The 20548-nt window shown below is 56.9% G+C and overlaps 1 protein-coding gene across 3 annotated transcripts; it reads left to right on the top strand.

The window, feature by feature from the left end:
- The first annotated feature begins 806 nt into the window (after positions 1-806).
- RHOF (ras homolog family member F, filopodia associated) lies at positions 807-19822 on the top strand. Of its 3 annotated transcripts, XM_055322156.1 has the most exons (5): positions 8067-8383; positions 8638-8725; positions 16990-17099; positions 17187-17321; positions 18214-19822. In XM_055322156.1, exons 1-5 carry the CDS (start codon positions 8252-8254, stop codon positions 18376-18378), a joined length of 630 nt encoding a protein of 209 aa, XP_055178131.1. In that variant the 5' UTR covers positions 8067-8251; the 3' UTR covers positions 18379-19822. The 3 variants fall into 3 exon arrangements, 1 of the variants encoding a protein (XP_055178131.1); XR_008664042.1 differs by lacking the exons at positions 8067-8383; positions 17187-17321; positions 18214-19822 and adding an exon at positions 807-1973 and having other exon boundaries at positions 16990-17026; XR_008664043.1 differs by lacking the exons at positions 8067-8383; positions 8638-8725; positions 17187-17321; positions 18214-19822 and adding an exon at positions 807-1973 and having other exon boundaries at positions 16990-17067.
- The last annotated feature ends 726 nt before the right edge of the window (positions 19823-20548 follow it).

Here is a 20548-nt window from a genome sequence, read left to right as displayed (position 1 = left end):
ATGAGAGTATAACTTACAAAAAGGTAACAACAAGAAAGACACCACCATTCCCCTCCAATAATCCGAACTAAACAACCCCCCCTCCCCAAGATATTTTTTACATAACACGTCCAAAACCTACGCCCAGCTTGATCTTCCAGGCTCCATGGCACCGGGCTGAGCGGGTAAGTTTAAAAAAAAAAAAAAAAAAAAAAAAAGTGCCTTTTGCCCCTTCGAGGAAATCTTTTTTTTCGAGCAGGCCAAGGGCTGCAGATGTTTGGGAGCTGAGGGGAGAAGGAGGTTTCTGGAGCTTTATGTTTGGCAGCGGGGGGGGAGGGGTGGGGGGACGAGGGCTCCGCAGACCCTCGGCCCCTTCTGCCCAGGAGGCGAGGGGAGGGTCTCCCCGGCGAGCTCGGGCATCCGGGGAGCCGCCTGCGGTCGTCCCTCTAGCTTTTCTAGGTCTGAGCCTTGATGGGGAGGAGGAAATTGAAGTGTTTTTGGAGGTGGGGGGCTCAAAAGACGAGGAGGCCTCCCCGCCCGGCCTAGGACCTCTTTCTCTCGTGACGGTGGGGCTCGCACTCCGGAGCCGGCTTTTCGGGGCTCCGGGGCGTGCCTGCGCTTCCGAAGCAGAACAGGACAAAAGGCCGGCGTCCATGTTGGCACCATGACGCAGCATCTCTCCCGCCTGCCACCGAGCGCTGCCTCTTCTCCCGGCCGCGCTCGCTCCTCCCTCCCAAGCACGAGTTTTATTTTCAGGTTCAGAGCTGAGCCGCCGGCCGGGGCCGGGGCCGAGGCCGGGGCCGGGGCCGGCGGGCGGGCGGCCGGGCGGGCGGGCCGGGCTGCAAGTGCTAATGGCGGCCGCCCTCCTCCCTCCTCCCTCCTTCCCCAGTTGTCGTTGGGGGGTCCGGGCGGACGGCGGCCCCTCGCCGGGCCGGCCCGAGAGCCCGCAGGGCGTAGCGCCCCAGGCCGGAGGGTGGTCGCGGGGACTGTGGCTGCGGCCGCGAGCCCCGGGGCGTCGCGCTCGCCTCCGCCTCCGCCGGGCGAGGCGGCCAGACGGGCGCCATTTCGCGCGCCGCCCGCGGCTCGGGCGGTGGCGGCTGCTGCGCGCCAGACGGGAGGAGGGAAGGAGGCGGCGGGGCCGGGGGGAGGGGAGGCCGCCGCCCGCATGGACGCCCCTGGCTGGGGAAGGCCTCGACGACGGGCGCGGGCTCCGCCGCCGTCCCGGACCCCGCGCCGGACCCGGGGGCCCGCGCGGGCACGAGGAGGCCTCCCTGCGAGGCGCGGCCGGTCGGGGCCTCGAGGCTCCCCCACTCGGACCGGCGCGCCCGCGCCCGCGGCGGGGTGAAGCCTCCCTCGGGGCCCGACCCCAGGCGGATCCCCGCCGCCTCGCCGCCTGCCCGGACCTCGGCGCCCGCGACGGCCGAGCCCGAGGGGCGGGGGCCCCCTTGTCCCCACTTTGGGCTCGAGGCCCCCGCGGAGCCACCGACGTCCCGGCTTGGCGGCTCCGGGCACACCCTCCGACCCTGTGCCCTGGAGGCCGGGAGGGGGCGGGGGAGGAGCGCGGCCTGGGAGAGCGGAGCGGGCCCTCCCCGGGACCCCCCCGGGCGGATGGCTCGGGTTAAGCCCTCACGTCTCCGGCCCTGCTTCGGGGAGGGGATGCGGACCGGGCGGGTCTTTGGGAATGCAGATGAGCCGCCTCCTGCTGCTAGTCGCCGGGGCTGAACTTCGTGACTCAGCCACCCCCACCCCCACCCCCACCCCTTCCAGAGTGAGGGCCACCGGGGCAGATGAAATAAGGGGGGGCTTTCGTGAGGCGACTTTTCCCTCCAGGAGACCCTGCCCGGTCTGTGGCTGTCCACTCTCTGAACAAACCCTCCGACTTTTTCCTCTGTCAGGCTCTTGGCTGGAGAAAAGGCAGCTGCCTGGCCAACCCCCAGAGTGAACTGTTCTCCTTTGGACAGCACGAGCAGGCCTAATGTCACTCTGACAAGAAGGTAGGTGTGAGTCCTTTCCCAGCCTGCCAGGGAGATTCGGGGGGCTTGGGAGCTCAGGGAGGGTGAGGGTGAGCACCCCAAACCCGCTGGGCTGGTTCTGCAGCCTCTCCCCCACACAGATGTGTGGGACTATGTGTGTGAAATCGGCTCCCTGGTAGGTCCATCCATCCCCGCCTGTCAGCTTCTGTTGTCAAGAGTTTGGGGTGTGCAATTCTCTGCAGTCTTGAGCGGCATAGGAGGCTGCACTTGCAAGTATTTACCAGTTGTGTGTTTTGTGGTGGGAGAGGGCCCTGGGTGCCTCTTCTGAAAGGTAGTGTCTGCTGCCAGGAAACCCGGCCCTGCTCCGGCCCTCCCTTCCTGCCCAGAGTGGGGGCGTGTGGGGTGACTGTGTGAGCTGGCCTCTTCCCCTCTGATGTCTAGCTGCTAGGGAGGTGGAGAACACAAGTACCTGAGTTTTGGGCCAGCTTCCTCTGAGAAAGAGGTTTCTTGACTCTTCTCCCCATTCCTTGGAATTCCCACGGATTCTCTGCACCACCACCACCCTCAAAAAGAATACTGTTTGTAAAATCAGACCCGGGATTTGAAACCTGGCTGGCCATTTACGTGCTGTGACTTTGCATGAGCTGCTTGGTCTCTGAGCCCGTTTCCCTATATTGCTCAAATGGGGCTAGGTCAGTGATTCCCAGCCCTGAGCCTGCTGGTTACAAACGTCTCCCAAGGCCCAGTCCAACAGCTTTTGATTCAGTAGGTGAGACCTGAGAACTTGCATTTCTAACAAGCTCCCAGGTAATGCTGATGGCTGCAGTCTGAGGACACCTTTTGAGAACCTCTGGGCTGGGTAACACCTGGAGGTATGGCGAGGATGGCGTTAGTGCACTTGAAACCCCATGCTCAGTGCTTGACGGAGACGCTAGCTTCCCAATAATGGCAACTCTCTCCCTATTCTGATACTAGAGCTGGCTGCTCATACATAGTTAACTACTGTCTCCAGGAAACTCCACAGCTGGAGGTGGCGTGGCCCTTGATCTCTGATCCCTTCCCCATGTGATCTCCAGTTAGGGATTACTTTGATGAACCATTTGGGTCCAGGTGCCACTGATCCCCACCACTCCCCCATTTGGGCTGAGGCTTGGCTTCCTTGTGGGATGAGCCCTGCCTACTTTTGCCCCACCCCTCAATGTGGAGGCTAAACCAGAGCTTGGGGGAGGGGCGAGGCTTGACCTGGAGATTTTGTTGAGAGCCATCCTGGCGGTTAATCTAGGGAGGCTCTAAATCCTGTGGCTGTTCTGGTGACCTTGGGCGAGTCTCCAGTGTGAAACGATAATAAAGATGCAGACTGGAAACGGGAGTGGTAGGCGTAAGTGTGATTAGGGGGCTTGGCCTCACGTTCTGGCTGCACATTAGTTGGCCTCCTTTCCCACGTGGCTGCAGGGAGTGGGGGCTGGGCTGTCTGCGAGCTCCTCCCCCACCAACCCACCCCCGAGGCACGTGGCAAAGCCTGGGGCAAAGGGGAAGACTGACTCTCCGTAGGCAGGGAGCCAGCACCGTTTTTCCTTCTGTGTGGTTTGAGTCGGAATGGTGGCCTCCCCTCAGCCTCACCGACTGTCCCATAATGGGGTCATGATTTGGGGTCACTCCCCCCAAAACCCAGAGAATAAAAGTGACTCACCCAAGGTCACGAGGCCACCAGTGGTAGACAGGGTGGAGTTCCAGGTGTCTTGACTTCTAGCCCATCACCCGTGTCCATGGCACCCCCTCCCACCCCAGCTGTCTGGGTTATTTTGGGCTTCCTCTCGTGCCAGCTGTCTGCTGGCATCACTGCCAGGAGGCTGGGAAAGCAGTCTGGTTGAAAGTAGCCAGTGTGGTGCTCTTTACTCCTTCTGGCCCCCTTCCCTTGGCTCTATGAGGGTCTCCAGTCCCAGATAAGCTGGGGTTGGTTCATCTTGTCCTTTGCTGGGGTGGGGGGGGGGAGGAAGGAGGCTCCCTCCCGTGCACCTGGCACGACACTTTGCCCCTATGCGCACGGGGGCTGGGGGGGGGCACTTTCTAAAAGTTGATGAGGCTCACGTTCTTAATATCTCATGGGCCTCTTCCTTTCACACTGGCCTAAAATTTGAGGTTTGTTTTTAAGATTTTATTTATTCATGAGAGACAGAGAGAGAGGCAGAGACACAGGCAGAGAGAGAAGCAGGCTCCATGCAGGGAGCCCGATGTGGGACTCGACCCCGGGTCTCCAGGATCACGCCCTGGGCCGAAGGTGGCGCTAAACCGCTGAGCCACCCGGGCTGCCCCAAAATTTGAGGTTTAAATTTGGTTTTGCTATTGAGTTGATGATTCAACCCCCTTGATCCTCAGGTGACTGTCGTGTTGCCTGAGGGTGTCCTCTGACCCTTTAGATAGAGTCCTTAGGGTTCCCAAAGACGGGGGTCTTTTTGTCCCATGGGCGTCCGGTGGTTAAATAATTGATTTAAACTTCGCCTCTCCCAGCCCCAGGCTGGAGAGCCATAGCCGGCTTCGGAACTATTAGGGAGCAATTAGTGCTAAACTGTGGTCTGGGTATGATTTTGGGGAAGGAGAGGTGCCCTTAACGACCTGTAAGGGTCATACTCCCTCCTCACTTCCATTTCTTTTTTACTTCTTTCACCTTTTTTTTTTTTTTTTGTACCCCCACCCCACCCCCATCACCTGGGGCAGGGAGATGGGGCAGGGAGAGGCGGAGCAGCCTGTCTGTCCTCTGGCTGTGTAGTCCCTCCCCGCTCGGGTCGGCCCCGCCCCCTAGTCGCGGAGCGAGCTCCGGGCGGGGCGCTCCTGGCGCCAATCCGGTGGGGCCAGCCTGGAGAGGGCCACGCCAGCGGAAGGGCGGCCCAAGGCTGGGAGGTGGCTGGACCTGCCTTGCTACTGGACACCAGGGTCCCGCCTCTTCCGGCCCATCCAGCGTGAGCCCCAGCCTGGAATACGACCTTTCAGACCCTCTGGGTGGAGACTGCCTCTGCCCGGACTGTGGCAGGAGGCGCCCCGCCATCTTGGAGGCCGCCTGGGTCCAGCGAGGTCTCCAACTGGCCAGTGACCGCAGCAAGTCCCCGCCCCTCCGGAAGCTAAGGTCTCCCCATGTGAAGCAGGAGGAATGTGGACGATGACCTTTTGAGCTGTTTCTGAGTCTGGCTTTGTGAGGGGGAGCTTTCTGTGTTCCAGCACGACCTCCCCACCAGCACCGCCAGGTACTGAGCCCTGGAGAGAGTCCTTGACTCACAGTCAGCCCCTGGCCACCTCCCATCTCTGGTACCTCAAAGAATTAGCTCAATTTCTTCTGCGGCCGCTGGGTTGGAGGACCCCTCAGGAGTGAGGTGACCTCCTAGGATGTTCTCAAGTACCAGGGCAAGAGAAGCTGGAAGAATTGTCCTTAACTTCCACATCCTAACCTATGCTTGGTCAGACTTTGCCCCGACAAGACAGAAGTGGATCTGGCCCTTATTTCTCTTCTGGGCTCAGCTGGCCTTAGGGCGGGAGGCACAGGCCAAACGAGTCCACGCCACTCATGCTACTTGGCGTGCTCCCCTAGGCTTCGGTGTCCAACAGCTCTATGGCAAGAACCAATTTAAGGACTCTTGCTTGCTTTCCTAAACCTCTCCAGGAATTCCTTGTGAATAGAAAGTGAATGACTTGGGGCCTCAGAACGTCTCAGGTAAGGGAGCAGGGCTCCCAGAGCATGCGAGCTGGCCCTGCTCAGCGGGCCTGCCCTGGCCCAGCTGCCTCTGAGGAAGCTCTCAGCAGCTGGCCTGGCTCCTGGGTATTTTTAGGTACAGATCCAGCCCCTGCACCACTGGAGCGGAGTCCAACTCAAACACTCCAGGCCGGGTGGGGCTGGGGTTCTGCCAGCCTCCTGGTGATGCAGGGGTGGGTGGGTGTGCCGGGGCCAGTGTCAGCTGTTCTGCCTGCATGCAGGCAGGGCCGGGAAGCCTCATTTTTCTTCCGCCCCGAGCGCCCCCCACCCCCTAGTTTGGTGGAAGCCATGTGTTCTGTCTTAAGTTGAGATCGGAGCCCCATTTCTCAGGAGAGAAAATGGAAACTGAGATCCCAGATTTTGAGGAATGTCAGAAGGTGTGGTTAACCCCCAGGTGGCAGTTTGCTCAGAGTGGGTTGACCCTCCTAACTGAATCTCCCCCAGGTCCTCATTCTCTTGCCCTCCAGGCCCTCCCTGAGCCTCAGGGTCAGATCCAGGGCTGGCTGGAAAGGTAAGTGGTTCTCCCCTCATTCGGAGGTCTCCTTCATCCTTCATCTCCTGCTGGCCTCAGGCTGCCATTACAGACACATACCCCCAGCCCTGCCTCACCAGCTAGCCACAGCTCCTCTTAGGTCACCAGAGAGAGCCTGAGTACCTGGCTTTGGCTGGGCACTTCTTTTCAGGAGCTTTCCTCTCTTGAGCCTGGCAGAAAGGCCCTCCCTGATTGGACTCCAGTTACCTTGACAACCCTGTCTGGCCTCCCTGCTCACTCTCAGGCACCGTGGAACCTAATGGGGTTTTCCAGCCACCATGCCTTTGCCCAGGGTGCCCATCCTGCTTCCATTGGTCTTCCCTCTCAACATTGCCTATCTTAGGTTCGACCTTCCCTAAGCCCTCATCTCTAAATTGTTCACATCTCCCAGACTCCTTTAGACTGTTCCCCAAGACTTCTTGCTTTGCAGGCAGGAACATGGTTGCCTCTCAATAAATTTGTGTTGGAAAAAAAGGAATGAGTTGCTGTAAATTTGTGTGGGGGGTGCTTGACCCAGCAGGTGGCCCTCTGGCCCATGACAGCATAGGAGACTCCCTTAACCTGCAGCTGGGACTTAAACCTCCTTTTCTCCGCTCTGGGCTCTTTATTTGTGAGCTTCGACGGGCAGTCGCTGCTGCCCTCTGGTGGTCAGACCTTATCTTGCATCTGCTGAAAACCTACCCCGTGTTCATGGAATTGCCAGGTTGGCGGTTTCCTCCGTGAAGTAGTTTACCTAGTCTTTGCTGAGAACTTGAAGCTTGAAAATCTTCCCCGGGGGCCAGGAGATCGAGAATCCTTCCAACCCTGTCTGAGGAGACTGCTCCTGCCGGTAGGACCCGTCTCACTTGGCCATGCCTCAATGCCGGCTTGCTGCACCCCGACTCCGGGTGTCCCCTGCCGCTTCTAACAACTGGCCTGGCTTGCGCAAAGGACCGTTGGTTGGCCCAGAGTCGCGGGGAGGGAAGGAATGGGGGGCAGGGGCGACCTCAGCCAGCCGCCCGATAGTACCTGCACATTGTGCTCAATAAATAGCTGTTTTTGTCGGGGAAGTGGGAGGAGTGATGAGAATTCTTGAGATGAAGACACGTGGCTGCTGGCTGGCGAGCGCTTTATTACATTTCAGGGTGGGATGGGGGGTTTTCAGGGGTCCCAGTTTATCTTCACGAGATCTGCCCTGGCTTTCCCCAACCCTTCCTCGACGGTGTCTTCCTCGGTTCACGCCTCTGGCCTGTGCTAGAAAGAGGCTTCCGCCCGCGAGGTTTGGGGCCAACCCCCAGAGGGTGTTGTTCTGGAGTCGTTCACCCGCTCTCCAAGCCGCCCGCCCCAGGGCGGTTGCCGCCAGGGGGCGCCAGACGTCCACCTTGTGCTCTCGGGGAGGTGGGGGGTAGGTGAGGGGAACTGCTACTCCCCACCCCGCACCCCCACTGGCGCCCGTGGGGCTGGGCTGGGTGGGCAGACGCGCCCCCCCCTCCCCCAGCATCTTGCCTGAAACGGCCCAGAAACCGACTGCCCCAGGCCACGCAGCTGAGGCGGGGCGAACTAGGGGGCTTTTCCTAGAGCTGGAGACCGAGGGCTTCTGGAACCCTGGTGCTGGGGCCACAGTCCGCCAATCAAAGGGCCCCTGTCCGACGGGGGAGGCCGAGCCGGCCAATCAGAGGGTCTCCGCCAGGAGGCGGGGCCTGCCAATCGGGGGGCCCCGGGGGGAACGGCGGAAACGATCGAATCTGGTCGGTGGGGGGCGCGCGCCTTGACGTGCAAGGGAGAAAGCGGGAGCCGCGCTTCAGACCGAGCAGCCCCGCTTCTCAGTCGTCTCAGTTTCCCCGGGAATGAAAGGTGAACTGCGCGGGCCGGGGCCCTAACAGAAAGGGAAACTGAGGCCGGGAGGCGAGGCCGGGAGGCGGGCCCGGGCGGCTGCCTGGCGGAGGCGATGCCGGCACACATGGGCGGGGTCTCTCTGGCCCCGCCCCGGATTGCTCAGCCCCGCGGTCTGCCCCGCGCGGCTGCCAGTGCCGGCTGCTCTCGGCCATGGACGCCCCCGGGGCCCCGGGCCCGGGTCCGGGCCCGGGCAGGAAGGAGCTGAAGATCGTGATCGTGGGCGACGGCGGCTGCGGCAAGACATCACTGCTCATGGTGTACAGCCAGGGCTCCTTCCCTGAGGTGGGGCCGCCGCGGGAGTTGGTGGGGGTCGGGCTGCGGTGGGGAAACGGGCTGGGACCACCGCGGGCGCCGGACGGCCTTGACCTCCGGCTCCCCGGCGCCCTGCGCGTGGAGAGGCAGTCGCCACCCCGGGGCGCCCCTCGGGAGTTCCAGAGTCCAGCCGCGCGAGGGGAGCCGAGCTGGATCGGGTGACGGGGGGCGGTGCAGCTGGCCCCCGGGCCCCCGTGAGAACCAGCCGACCCCTTCTCCGACAGGACTACGCCCCATCGGTGTTCGAGAAATACACGGCCAGCGTGACCGTGGGCAGCAAGGAGGTGACCCTGAACCTGTACGATACCGCGGGTGAGTGCGCCTGCGCAGCGAGGGTCCCGGGTGCGCCCAGGGCTTCCCCCGCCCGGGTATCCCCCTCCGGGCATCCCCACCCGCCAGCTTCTGTGGGACTCAGACCTCCCATCACCCCTGACGGTCGCGGAGGGGCGCTGGCAGGGTGGCCTTGGAGGCTCAGAGGGCCCCACTCGCTCGTCTTTGAAAGGGAGGGCACTTGAATGAGGCGAGCTCCTCGGCCATCCTCCTAGCGCTGTGTGCTGAGAACCCACGGCTTCGTTCCCCTCCTTTGGTTCTAGAAAACCGTGGGCATCGCTTCTGCTTCCCATGGTTCCGGGATTTCGCGTGTTGCGTGCTGTGGTCTCTGAAGATTCTGTGGGTTGCAGATCTGAGTCCCCTGGTGCTAGGATTCTGTGGGCTGAATTTCTGGGTTCTCTGGTTCTAGAATCCTCTGAGCTACATATCAGAGCCCGTGACTCCAGGATTTTGTGGTTGACAGTCCTGAGGCTTCAGGGTCCTGTGGACATAAATGATGAGTTCCACACGTCTGAGATTCCATGGGCTACAGTACCTAGTTCTGCAAGTCTGTGGTCTACACTTTTGTGCCTGTGGTTCTAGGATTCTGGCTACAATTCTGTGTCTTCCTGGTTTCCTGGGGATAAACCAAGCACTGCGGAAGGAACAGAGCTCCAAGTCCAGAATAAGGTTCTCTCTGCCACCTGCAGCTCCTAAGGCATGTGGATTTATGCTAATCTCATGTCAGTTTATCAGTCCCTGCTGTGGGCTGTTGTGGGTGAAGGCAGAGTGTCCTCAAGGAGCTTCCATCCTGCCCTTAATCAATCCCCTTCTGGGTTGAACCAGCATTGGAGGACAAAGGTTAAGATCCCTAGGTGGGACCTCACCCAACCTCTGTGACTCAGTGCTTAGTGGCCTGCGTGGAAGCTCGTCATCAGGTGCCCCGTCCACTGCCAGCCAAGCATTGTATGTATGAGGAGAAGTCTCCTCTGGCCTTGGATGGAGCCCATCCCCCACCCCAAGGCTGCCAGTAGCATCTCTCATTCCACTCTGGAGAGAATCAGAACAGGGATTGTCCCATCCCAAGACCCCTCTTCTGTTCCTGATTTTGGCAGCCTTTACTGTATGGTGGGGTCCACCCTGTAGTGGCTTCTAAAGGACTCCCCCTTTGTTGGATGAGGGCCCTGCTTCCAGCCCTGTGAACTAAGAAAGCCAAAGGTTGCTGAGAAATTCCCTGGGGGTGTAACCATAAGAGCAGTAAAACTTATAGTGTGTCTGCTACACGTTTAGTTTCACATGCTTCCTGTCGGGGACCCAGGGAGGGGCAGGTCCATTAGCCCCACTTTGTGGGTGGGGTGCTGGGGAGGCAGGGAGAGTCACAGGCAGGTTTTCGTTCTCTGTCCTTCACCCTCAGGGCCTCTCCTGTCAGATCCCTGGGCTTCACTGCTCATAGAAGCCTCCCCCATCGGACCCAGCACAGGGACCACTTCTGGTCTTTGTGGCCTCACCCAGAGAAAGATGCTCAAAAGAATTTTATCAGGGAAGACTGCTGTGTGGAGGTTCTAGAAAGTTTGTTTGGTATAAGGAAGGCTTTGCTCTCACAGCTGCTGAGGGAGGGATTGGAGGGGCTCCAGGCCCAGTCATCAGAGGCACATAGCCACCACAGCGATGATGATCCTCCTGCCACATGCTTTGGAATCAGACCTGGGCTTTGATGCTCCCTGGCTCCCTGGGCTGCGTGTCATCAGGGACACCTGGGCCTCAGTTTCCTTATCTATAACGAGGGCTAAAGTAGTCTTGAGGATTAAATTAGACCCATGTGATATGTAATACAGTGGTCGGCTCTTGGGAAGGGCTAAACGTTGTCATGATTTTTAAGTCTCCCCCGCACGGCCCTCCCCACAGGACACTGGCAAGCAGCAAACAGAACTGGGGGTTGAACGACTCAGTGGAGTCCTAGGGAAGTAGATTGGCTTCATGGTCAACAGGACAGCCCAAGAAGGAATACTCAGGGAGAAAGAAACGTGGCTGCTCCTTCTGGGTGTGTCACTGTGACCCAGGAAGCCCTGTCACTAGGAACATGAAGGAGAGACTGGGTCATTCTTTCATATGCCACTGCCCAGCACAGTGCCTACAGAATTAATGCAGAAGATATTTAGATGCAGAGGCACCCTTGGAGCATAGCCTGTGTGATAAAGGCAGTGAGATCGTCTCCACCTGTGAGTGGATGGAGAACAAAAATAAGTGGCAGAAAACGAAGGCCGGCCAGGGGACCAACTACAGAAAAAGACTAAGGAGGGTGAGGGGAGTGGCTGAGCTGGAGACAACTCTAGTAAATGTTTTGTAGAAGGTTCTGGAACCTAATGAGCTAGACCTTGTGGTGGGGGTGGTACAGAGTGGTATCTTTCCAACCAACCATCCGTGACCAGAGCTCTGGTTCAGGGGTGACCCCTGGGAGGCTGAATTTCTCCATACCCAGGACCAGACCACAGAGGTCTGCATGGGAGGCCAGTCTGGCCTTGTCTCCATCCTACGGAAGCAGATACAGACTCCTTAGCGGTGAGAGGGTGGGTGGAGGGGTGATGGAGCTCTCAGTGCTGACAGGTGAAGGGGAGGCGGGCAATGTGAGCAGCTGCTCCTGCTGGGGGCCCTGACACCCTTGACAGCAGGAAGCTGTGGTTCTGTCTGGTTTCCCGAGTGGAGGGGAGGTGGGGGTAGGTGGGATGTTAAGACACCAACCAGAGATGGAGCCCTCTGGGCCTTGGGGTGAAGTCCAGGGGTTAGGGTAGCACAGGATGGAATGGGGGTTGCCAGGGAAGTGGGGAACCACAGGCCCCTTCCCAGCCTGAGATGGGAACAATAGGATGAGTGGGGTGGGGGAGGCAAAGGAGTTTTGCTGAGATGGGGAATCAGGACCAGAGGGCTGTCTAGGAGCCAGGAGCTCTGGGGGCTTGAAGAGCTGAAGCTGCAAGACACTCCGGCTTCATGGTCGGAGCTGCCAAAGCCCAGCTACTCCTGCCCCCCCCCCCCCACCAGGGAGGAAACCCAGGTGGGCGGGCCCAATAATGATAAGTGGGTTCCTCTTCTTGCAGCTTCCTCTTCTCATGTTGCCCTTGCCCCTCCCCTGACCAACGCCCTGATGGGAGCTGGGGACCAACTGCTGGGGATTTGGGGATCCCTGTAGCCCAAAGACACCCTCTCCTCAACCTAGCCCTAGGCCTTAGAGACCCCTACCCCTAGAAAGATGACTGCCACAACAGAGGTCCTTCCCACAAAGGAAATACCCTCATTCTAGGCAAGAACCTCACTTCCTCCCTGCCCCACAACCCTGCCGGTGTCAGGAAGATGGGCCACTTCAAGGGGGAGCTGTGGCCCAGAAAACCTTTCCTCACTAGAAATAAATGCATCCCTTTGCACGTAATTCCATGTGAGCTCATCTGCAGAGGCCAGAGTGGGGCCCTAGTGTGCCCCTAGACTGGTGACTTGGCCCCTTTAAGCCTTGGCATCAGTGTGGGTAAATGGGGGAGGATAATGGTATCACCTTGTGGCTGGGGGGCCCCCTAAAGCTTGTGGGTTCAAAGATCTGGGGTTAGATGCCCACCCAGGTCCCCATCCCCTGGAAGTTCCTGTTTTAATAGTAACCATAGCAGCAGTCCTTCACCTTTGTCCAGCATTGCTTAGTCTATGGTTCCTTTACTTCCAGTATCAGGGGTAGGGTTATCACCCTCTTTAAGAGATAAGGAAACTGAGGCTCAGTGAGGGAAGGCACCCAGGTCACAGAATGTGAATCTAGCCTAATTCTTCCACACTCCACATCTCCCAAGGGGACATGAGGTCAACAGCATCCAAGAATCCATCATTTGTAGACCCGGTCCCCACGTGGAGGTTCACACTGAATCTTGGGAAAAGTTGAGCCAGGCACAGTCAAGCCAGGAAGGCAACCTGGAGGAGGGAGCTAGGATCTGGGCTGGCTGCCCGTCCCCTCCCAGAGCCCTCCTCTCTTGAGATACCTGTGTTGGCAGCCTTTTTGGTCAGGCCTAGGGCTTGTAGGGTAAGGCCCTCTTCCTACCCTCTGCAGTGGACTGAGAGGCACCCCCAGTAGTCTCACCTTCAGTCATCTGTCTTTAACAGAGCTTCCATTTAGCTGTGTGACCTCAAGGTGATTCACTTCACCTCTCTGTGCCTCAGTTTCTGCATCTGTAAAATGGGGTAACAACAGCCCTACCTTGTTAGCGTTGTAGTGAGGAATGATGAGTTAGTGCAGTCAGTGGGCTTCAAGCGAAGCCATGAGGAGCATGAGCCTTCATAAGGAGGGAGCTTTGCCGGCACGGATTGTTGATATTCATTCACTCTTCCTAGTGTTATTCTCAAGGCTCACCTGCTCCTCACATACCTATTTCACAGGTGAGGAAATCATTTGTAAGAAAACAAGGTCCAGAGATTGATTGCCAGTTGGGAAGTCTGGGGAAGTCTTCCTAAGAAAGTTCTTGGCAATTTGAGAGTGGCATGGTCAGCAGCTGACCTTAAGAGCTGAGGACCCAGCTGGTGCTCCAGCTTACAGGGAACCTGTCCATGACCTTGAGAAAGGGCCCTCTGGCCACGTGGGCTCCTAGCAGGAAGAACTTCCTCCAACTAGCTTACCTCCCAGGGTGGCTGCTTAAATTAACACAGGCTTTAGAAGTGAAATGCCCTTGCCAAAATGACCATTACACCTTATTCACCCACGCACTCCTTTGTTCGTTCATTCATTCACCAGTTACTGGGATCACCTGTGTCCCAGGGGATATGGCCGAGGGTTGTACAGAGATGGCCCCTATTGGCAGGGACTTCTGTGCTCATAGCAGAGACAAAACCAAACCGAAACCCAACATCAGGGAGCGACATGTACTCAGAAGAATAATAAAAATGTGGTCAGGCGTGGGGCAGCAGTCAGGAAAGCTCTCCTGAGGGAGGTGACATTTCTGCAGAGACTTGAAGGGAAGGAGGGAGTGAGCCGTGCTACTGCCTGGGCAAGAGGGATCAATGGGCAAGGGCCGAGGCCTCTGGGGCCAGGGAGTAGAGGAGGTGGTCAGGCCCAGTCTGACTTCCTCCTTTCACCCACTGCAGCCCAACTTCTGCCCGTTTCAGCTCTGCCGAAATCCTCACAGGCCAGCGTTGCTAAACCCTGGCCCTGGTCTCTGCTGCACGTTGCAGCCCTGGTCTCTGCTGCATCTGACAGGAGCTGAACAGCTCTGGACAACCACTGGCCAGGCTTGACTGGAGGCCTGCTGGGCACCAGGGATGATTTTTTTTTTTTTTTTTTAAGGACAGACATGGTGCCTGTGCGCTTACACGTTCCCTGGGGAGACAGGCAGTAGACCAGTCGGTGTCTGAGCACAGATGGTGGATGCCCAGGACAGGGGCAGTCCTCCCCAAGGAGCCAGCTAGTCAGGATGAGGGGAGCTGTTGGAGCACGAGGAGGCCCGTTTTACAACTACTGTCCATTCCCACCATATTTCTAACAGGGAATAGACGTGTGTTGTGCCAGGATTCAGAACCTCATCCTTATACCTCAGGCTCAGAACCTGTGTTTGCACAATGCAAAGTGAAATAGAGCATTGCTGCCTATCAGCAGAAGGAACACTCAACTGGCAACCGGGGGTTGAGCCCTGGCGGGGTCTCTTCTCTGAAGCTCAGTTTCTGTGTAAATCGAAGTATTCACTTCCATCAAGTGATGGCTGTAAGGATTTCTTAACCGTTTGTGGGCAAAGTGTATAGCGTATACTTTGTATACAGTGTATAAGGCATAAAGTGTTGGTGTTGTGAAGTAGAAGACATTATTTGATATTTCAGGACATTATTTGTCCTGAAAAGGGAAATAATGTGGATGTTCAGTCTGAATGTTTTAAAATAAAATGCTAAGAAGAGAATGGGGGAAGGGAGTAGGGTAAGTGTTCCAGGTGTGGGAGGACAGCAAGTGCAAAGGCTCTGAGGCACAGGAGTTTGGTGGGTTTGAGAAACGGTGAGGGGGGTGGAGCATGGGAGAAAGGTCAGGGTCCATGGGTGCCAGGTCATGTGGCACCTGGGGAGATGTTTGGATTTTATACAAAGGGCAGTAGGGAGCTATTGAAGTTAGTTTTCACTTGAGGGTAGAGAGGCAGGATCTTATGTCTTAGATTCAGCCAGCTGCTGGGTGGAGACAGGATTGTTGAGGGGCAGCAGCCAATCATGGGAGACCAGCCACGGCTTGGACGATGATGGTGCTGTGCTGCCCAACAGAACTTTCTGCAGTGTTGGGATGCCCTGCACCCATGCTGCCCATCACGGGAGCCACTAGCCCTGTGTGGCAATTAATCACTTGATCCCTGCATGGAGCCTGCTTCTCTCTCTGCCTGTGTCTCTGCTCCTCTCTCTCTGTGTCTCTCCTGAGCAAATAAATCTTTTTTTTATAAAATTTTTATTTATTTATGATAGTCACACAGAATGAGAGAGAGAGGCAGAGACATAGGCAGAGGGAGAAGCAGGCTCCATGCACCGGGAGCCCGACGTGGGATTCGATCCTGGGTCTCCAGGATCGCACCCTGGGCCAAAGGCAGGCGCTAAACCGCTGCGCCACCCAGGGATCCCTGAACAAATAAATCTTAAAAAAAAGAAATGTAGCTAGTGCAACGGAGAACCTGAATTTTTAATGTTAATTCATTGAAATTAGCCACATGGGGCTAGCAGCTATCCTATCAGACAGCATAGGTCTAGAAAGACATGGACCAAGATCAGGAGAGGGGGTGGTTTGCAGGAGATGGGCTGGCACAGCATCCTGGGCCAGGTTTCCACCATTGCACAAGGATTTCTCCAGCCTTCTGGTGATGAGGGCAGAAGAGTCCAAGTCAACTGGGCCCTGACAGCCCCTCACCCCCTCCACAGTGTTGGGAGGACTCTGGCTAAATGGTAGCATGGAGTCCTCCTGGCCTAGCCATTGTCATAGCTGGGAGTCCCGTTCATTGCACACCGTCAGGAGTCCTGGATCAAGAGGGAGAGCCAGTGGGAAGGGAGAGTATGGCAGTGTCCTGGCAGCAGCTGGGGGTCAGGAGCAGGATGTGGCCTGTCCTTGCGTTGGCAGGGAGGGAGCAGGAGGGCAAGCTGGCACCACACAGGCACCCCCAGGCTAGGGGGAGGGGCGGGGATTCCTGGGCCTCTGTGTCTGATATAATGGAAGGAAGTCACATTTCTGTCTTTGCAGAGGTGGCTGGGGAGTTGTGAGTCCAAGGGGCTTCAGTTCTCACTGTGTGAATAATAAAATATTATTAGTGTGGTGACTACGTGCATCATCCTGGGCTGGCTTCTGGACCAGGGCAAAACTACTATTGGCCATTACCAGTGAGATCTGAACTGGGCCTGTGGGTTGGGTTCGAACACACCGCTGGTGTTGTTTGCTCCAGCTTGACATTTGTGCTACAGGCGGTGATAGAATGGGCTTGTTCTTAGAAAACCAGAGGGAAGTATCCTGGGGTGAAGCAGCAAAATGCCCGAAATCACTCTCCCCTCACTCTCGCCAGTTCAAGTGTTTACATATACGAAGGGCAAGTGACACAAAATGTAAATACTCAGGAATCCAAGGAAGGGAGTTTTTGGCATCCTTTTACAACCTTTCTGCAAGTTTGAAATCGTCATTGTAAAAAATACTTTTTAATACCAAATAATTAATAATTAAAAAATACTTTTTAATACTAAAAAGCATAAAAAAAAAAAAAAACACACCCAGCCTGGGCATCTGATTCAGTGGGTACAGGGGAGGGGCTGAGCACCCATAGCCGTGGGTCTCCCCAGGTAAGCCTGACAGCAGCTGTGCTGGTCCCCCCACCCCCACTCTCCTCCAGGGGTTTGCCAGAAGGGCAGGAGGAATGCAGCCCAAGGCCATGCACCTCTCAGCCTGGGGGTACCCTCCAAGATCCTGCTGATCAAGGGGAGCTGATTTGGCCTGAGTCTGTTATCTTCCACCTGAGGGCTGGGGCCGGGGGGCGGGGGGGGGCAGTAATTGCCATGGACATAATTGCTAGTAGTTCCTCCAGCTTCCCCTGATCACCCTGTAATCAGATCCAGTTCTGAGCACTACATGGGTTTTATCCCCTGTAATCTTGGCTACTGTGGGCTGCCACCTGTCTTAGAGATGAGCACACCGAGGCCTTAGAGACAGAGTCACCAACCCTTCACCCCTTAGAGCCTAGAGGGGGGACTTGGGTGGACAGAGGAGGTGGTGCCTCCCTTACCCATTGCCTACTTTCCCATTTCAGGGCAGGAAGATTATGACCGGCTGCGACCCCTGTCCTACCAGAACACCCACCTTGTGCTCATCTGCTATGACGTCATGAACCCTACTAGCTATGATAATGTCCTCATCAAGGTGAGGCCTGGGGCCCAGCCAGTCTGCTTCAAGGGTGGGGGCCACGGATCTGGTCTCAGCCCCCATGCATATTCTCTCCCTCCACAGTGGTTCCCTGAGGTCACACATTTCTGCCGTGGGACCCCCATGGTGCTCATTGGCTGCAAGACGGACCTGCGCAAAGATAAGGAGCAGCTGCGGAAGCTCCGGGCCGCCCAGCTGGAGCCCATCACCTACATGCAGGTCAGGGAGAGGCCCCCTCTCCGCTCCCTCCCTACCCCTCCCTACTCCCCCCCTCCTCCCCCTCCTTCCCTACTTCACTTTAATCCTTATAACCCTGAAGTGCAGACTGTTAGCATACAGGGGGCTGGTGGGCACTGAGACCCAGGGAGGTGACACAGTGGTTAAGAGTCACACAGCTAACCTGCAGCTTCGTCGGGATCCTGTCCCAGTCACTCTGGCTCCAGAGTCTGAGCCCTTAACCACCATCCTGTTCCATCAGCCACACGGGACGGGAGGGTGGGCCTGGTTCGAACACAGGATTCCCCGACCCGCGGGAGTCACAGGCAAAACCAGACCCTGCAGCTTTCTGGCTGAAGCATGGGACAATAAAAAGAACACAAAGGAAAATGAATAAGAAAGTCTAATAAAAAGGAATAAGTACTAATAAAAGTAAATTTTAGAAGGAGAGCTAGTTTTTACTGTCCTCGCCCAGCTCTGTTGCTTACATGGAGCTTGTGAGGAGGGACAAGGGAGAGGCATGCAGGAAGCCCTCCGTGTCTGGAGGCCTCTAGCTCTTCTCACAGGCCCAGCTGACATAATGGCTGGCACAGTTGGCCCAGTTCTTGAGAGCTGGGATGCGGCTCCCTCTTCCCCTGACAAGGGACAAGAGCAGGGGGCAGGGCAGAGGCCGGGATGGGCTTCCCTCAGCCGCCCTTGGCCTTCAGGCCACACCACAGGCCCTTCCCATCCATCCACACAGGCTGCCGGGGGCTGGGCCTGGGACCGGGAGGAGGGGGCTCCACACTCCAGAGAGCCCTGAAAGCCAGCTTCAAGTCCCCAGATCCGTGAGTGGGGGGGCAGGAGGTGCCCCAAGCTCCAGGCCTCATCTAACGCAGGCCCCTCCCCTACCCAGGGCCAGATCGCCTGTGAACAGATCCGAGCTGCACTCTACCTGGAATGTTCTGCCAAGTTTCGGGAGAACGTGGAGGACGTCTTCCGAGCAGCGGCCAAGGTTGCGCTCAGTGCTTTGAAGAAAGCACAGCGGCAGAAACAACACCGGTTGTGCCTGCTCCTCTGACCCCTCTGGGCAGGGCTCCCAGCCCAACGTGCAAGACTGACGGGGCCCAGGCTGCCAGGCCCAGACTATACCCTCAGAACCTGTCCTATCACCAGCTTTCCAAGGACACTTGGAGTTGGGTGTTTCCCTGTGCTTGGAGCCTGTGGCTAGACTCTTAGAACATTCTGGAGATGTCTCCTTTCTCAGCTGGGGCTCTGACCATGAAATCACCTCCGGGTTTACATTGGAGGTGGGCCGGCATGGAGGTGGGTGAGGATGCTGCACTCAGCCCCTCCAGACCCCAGATCCAGCGTTTGTCCCTAGAACTCAGGAGTACACAGCCTCCCCGCAGCCACGTGTGTCCCATCGCACACCGATAGGTCCTGCAGACCGATGCTTGAAACAAAGAACTACATCTGGTATGTGGATAAATGGATTTGTCAGCGTTCCACACAGTCCCCAAACCCACTGCTCCTGTGTTACCCGCCTCCCTGGGCTCCTGAGATAGGCAACTGCTGCATCCTCCGACTTCTGGCTGCTTTCCTCCAGGAACTTGGGGCCACAATGGGACAGGGACTTATCGGGACAACACAGGCACCAGCCCCGGACATGGGGGCTGGCCCCCGCCCCCACCCCCACCCAGGACTTCAGCTGGGCTGCCATCTTTCCAGAGCTGGAATGGCATGTACATATGCCTGAGGGGGAGAAGAAACATTCTAAAACCTCAAAAAGCACCCTGGACCACCCAGGCAACCCTGGCTCAGGGGCTTGCACCTGCAACCCGCACTGCCCCCACTGCTGGAAGCTCAAGATGAAAACTGTCATCAGTTCTGAGTGGTCGTGGGCAAGTCACTGCCCTCTCTAGACTGGTTTCCCTAACTGCAAAACGACAGCACTGACTCATTTTAGTCATCAAGCTCCCTCTGTCCCTCACAGCCTCTACTTCTGCCAAGCTGAGACTATCCTGGCCTCCTGCAAGAACACCCAACCCCCAGCTACAGAATTGCTGAACCATCTGGAAGGTCTGGGTTCAGGGCCATCCAGGAGTTTTTATTTTTATTTATTTTATTTTATTTTTTTCATCCAGGAGTTTTTAAACAAGTGCTCCAGGTGATTCTAATGCCCCAGAGATCAGAGCTGCTTGCTTCCTGAGTGAGCCACAAGTTAGCGTTAACTGAATACAGGATAATAGCTTGAGGTGGCTCCTGCCCTCCAGGGATCTCTTGCCTCAGCCCCCACTAAGCTTGAGCCTCTCTGAAGTCATCTGCTAGAGGAAGACTTACGTATGCCACCCCATCCCACCTCACCCCACCCTGCCATGCCCTGGGGAGTCAAAAGAGCACTCAATCCAAGGCCTCGTGGACAAATGATGGTATAGGGCAGAGGTTAAGCTAATCATACTCTATGGACCAAATCTGGCAGCTGTGTGTTTTTGTAAATAAAGTTTTGTTGGGACACAGCCATACCCATTTATTTATCCATTGGCTGCTTCTGCCCGACAACTGCAGACTGGGTGGTTATGACAGATCATCTGGCCCTTTGCAGAAAAAGTTGGTTGACTCCTGGTCTAGGAAAAACCCAAGTGCCTAAGAATCAGCTCAGAAGACCCACGCTGGAGTGAAACAGGACAGGTATAAAAGGGAGGGCTGGGGTCTGTGGCTCACTAGAATGCAAGCACCCTATCCTAGGCAGGCAGCTCAGCCTAGCCAAGAACTTTCCATTTTTCTAGGGAAGCAGAAATCTAGGTTTTTATGTAGACTCTTACTGGGGTGGAGGGGAAGTTTCCTATTTTAAAAATGTAACAATGAAAAAAGCTTAAACTTCCCTGAGGACCAAAGCATGACTATGGAGGCCAGTGAACTCTGGTCAGAGGGGTTTGTAGGGAGGTAGTTAAGGGTAACTGAGGCCAGTGTGGGAAGCAGTGGCAAAACACTCAACCAAACCTGCTAGCTTCTTCACGTGCCCCACAAATAGAGAATCATGCAAGGTGACCAGCAGACTTGTCCTAGCCTCCCAAGTGCCACCTCCTGGAGGGAGCCTGCTCAGACTCTCCCCACCACATTCCAGAACATGAGGGAACAGGAGGGAAATGGAGGGAGGTGGAGGGTGGGTGACCTCCGTGATGGTTTAAGTCTCAAACAGCGCTGAAGTTTGGGTCGCCCTCCCTGAGTACTCACTGCAAGAATTCCGG

Source organism: Nyctereutes procyonoides, unplaced genomic scaffold (assembly GCF_905146905.1).
Source record: "Nyctereutes procyonoides isolate TBG_1078 unplaced genomic scaffold, NYPRO_anot_genome, whole genome shotgun sequence".
Taxonomy (NCBI): Eukaryota; Metazoa; Chordata; class Mammalia; order Carnivora; family Canidae; genus Nyctereutes; species Nyctereutes procyonoides.
The sequence above is the reverse complement of the archived record's forward strand: the minus strand, read 5'-3'. Positions and strand labels throughout refer to the sequence as shown.

Bases quoted from the DNA above. Each gene is read 5' to 3' on its own strand.
- RHOF (XM_055322156.1), top strand. From the start codon at position 8,252: ATGGACGCCCCCGGGGCCCCGGGCCCGGGTCCGGGCCCGGGCAGGAAG. The intron at 8,726-16,989 runs GTGAGTGCGCCT...TTCCCATTTCAG, and splicing joins GAACCTGTACGATACCGCGG to GGCAGGAAGATTATGACCGG. The intron at 17,100-17,186 runs GTGAGGCCTGGG...CTCCCTCCACAG, and splicing joins ATGATAATGTCCTCATCAAG to TGGTTCCCTGAGGTCACACA.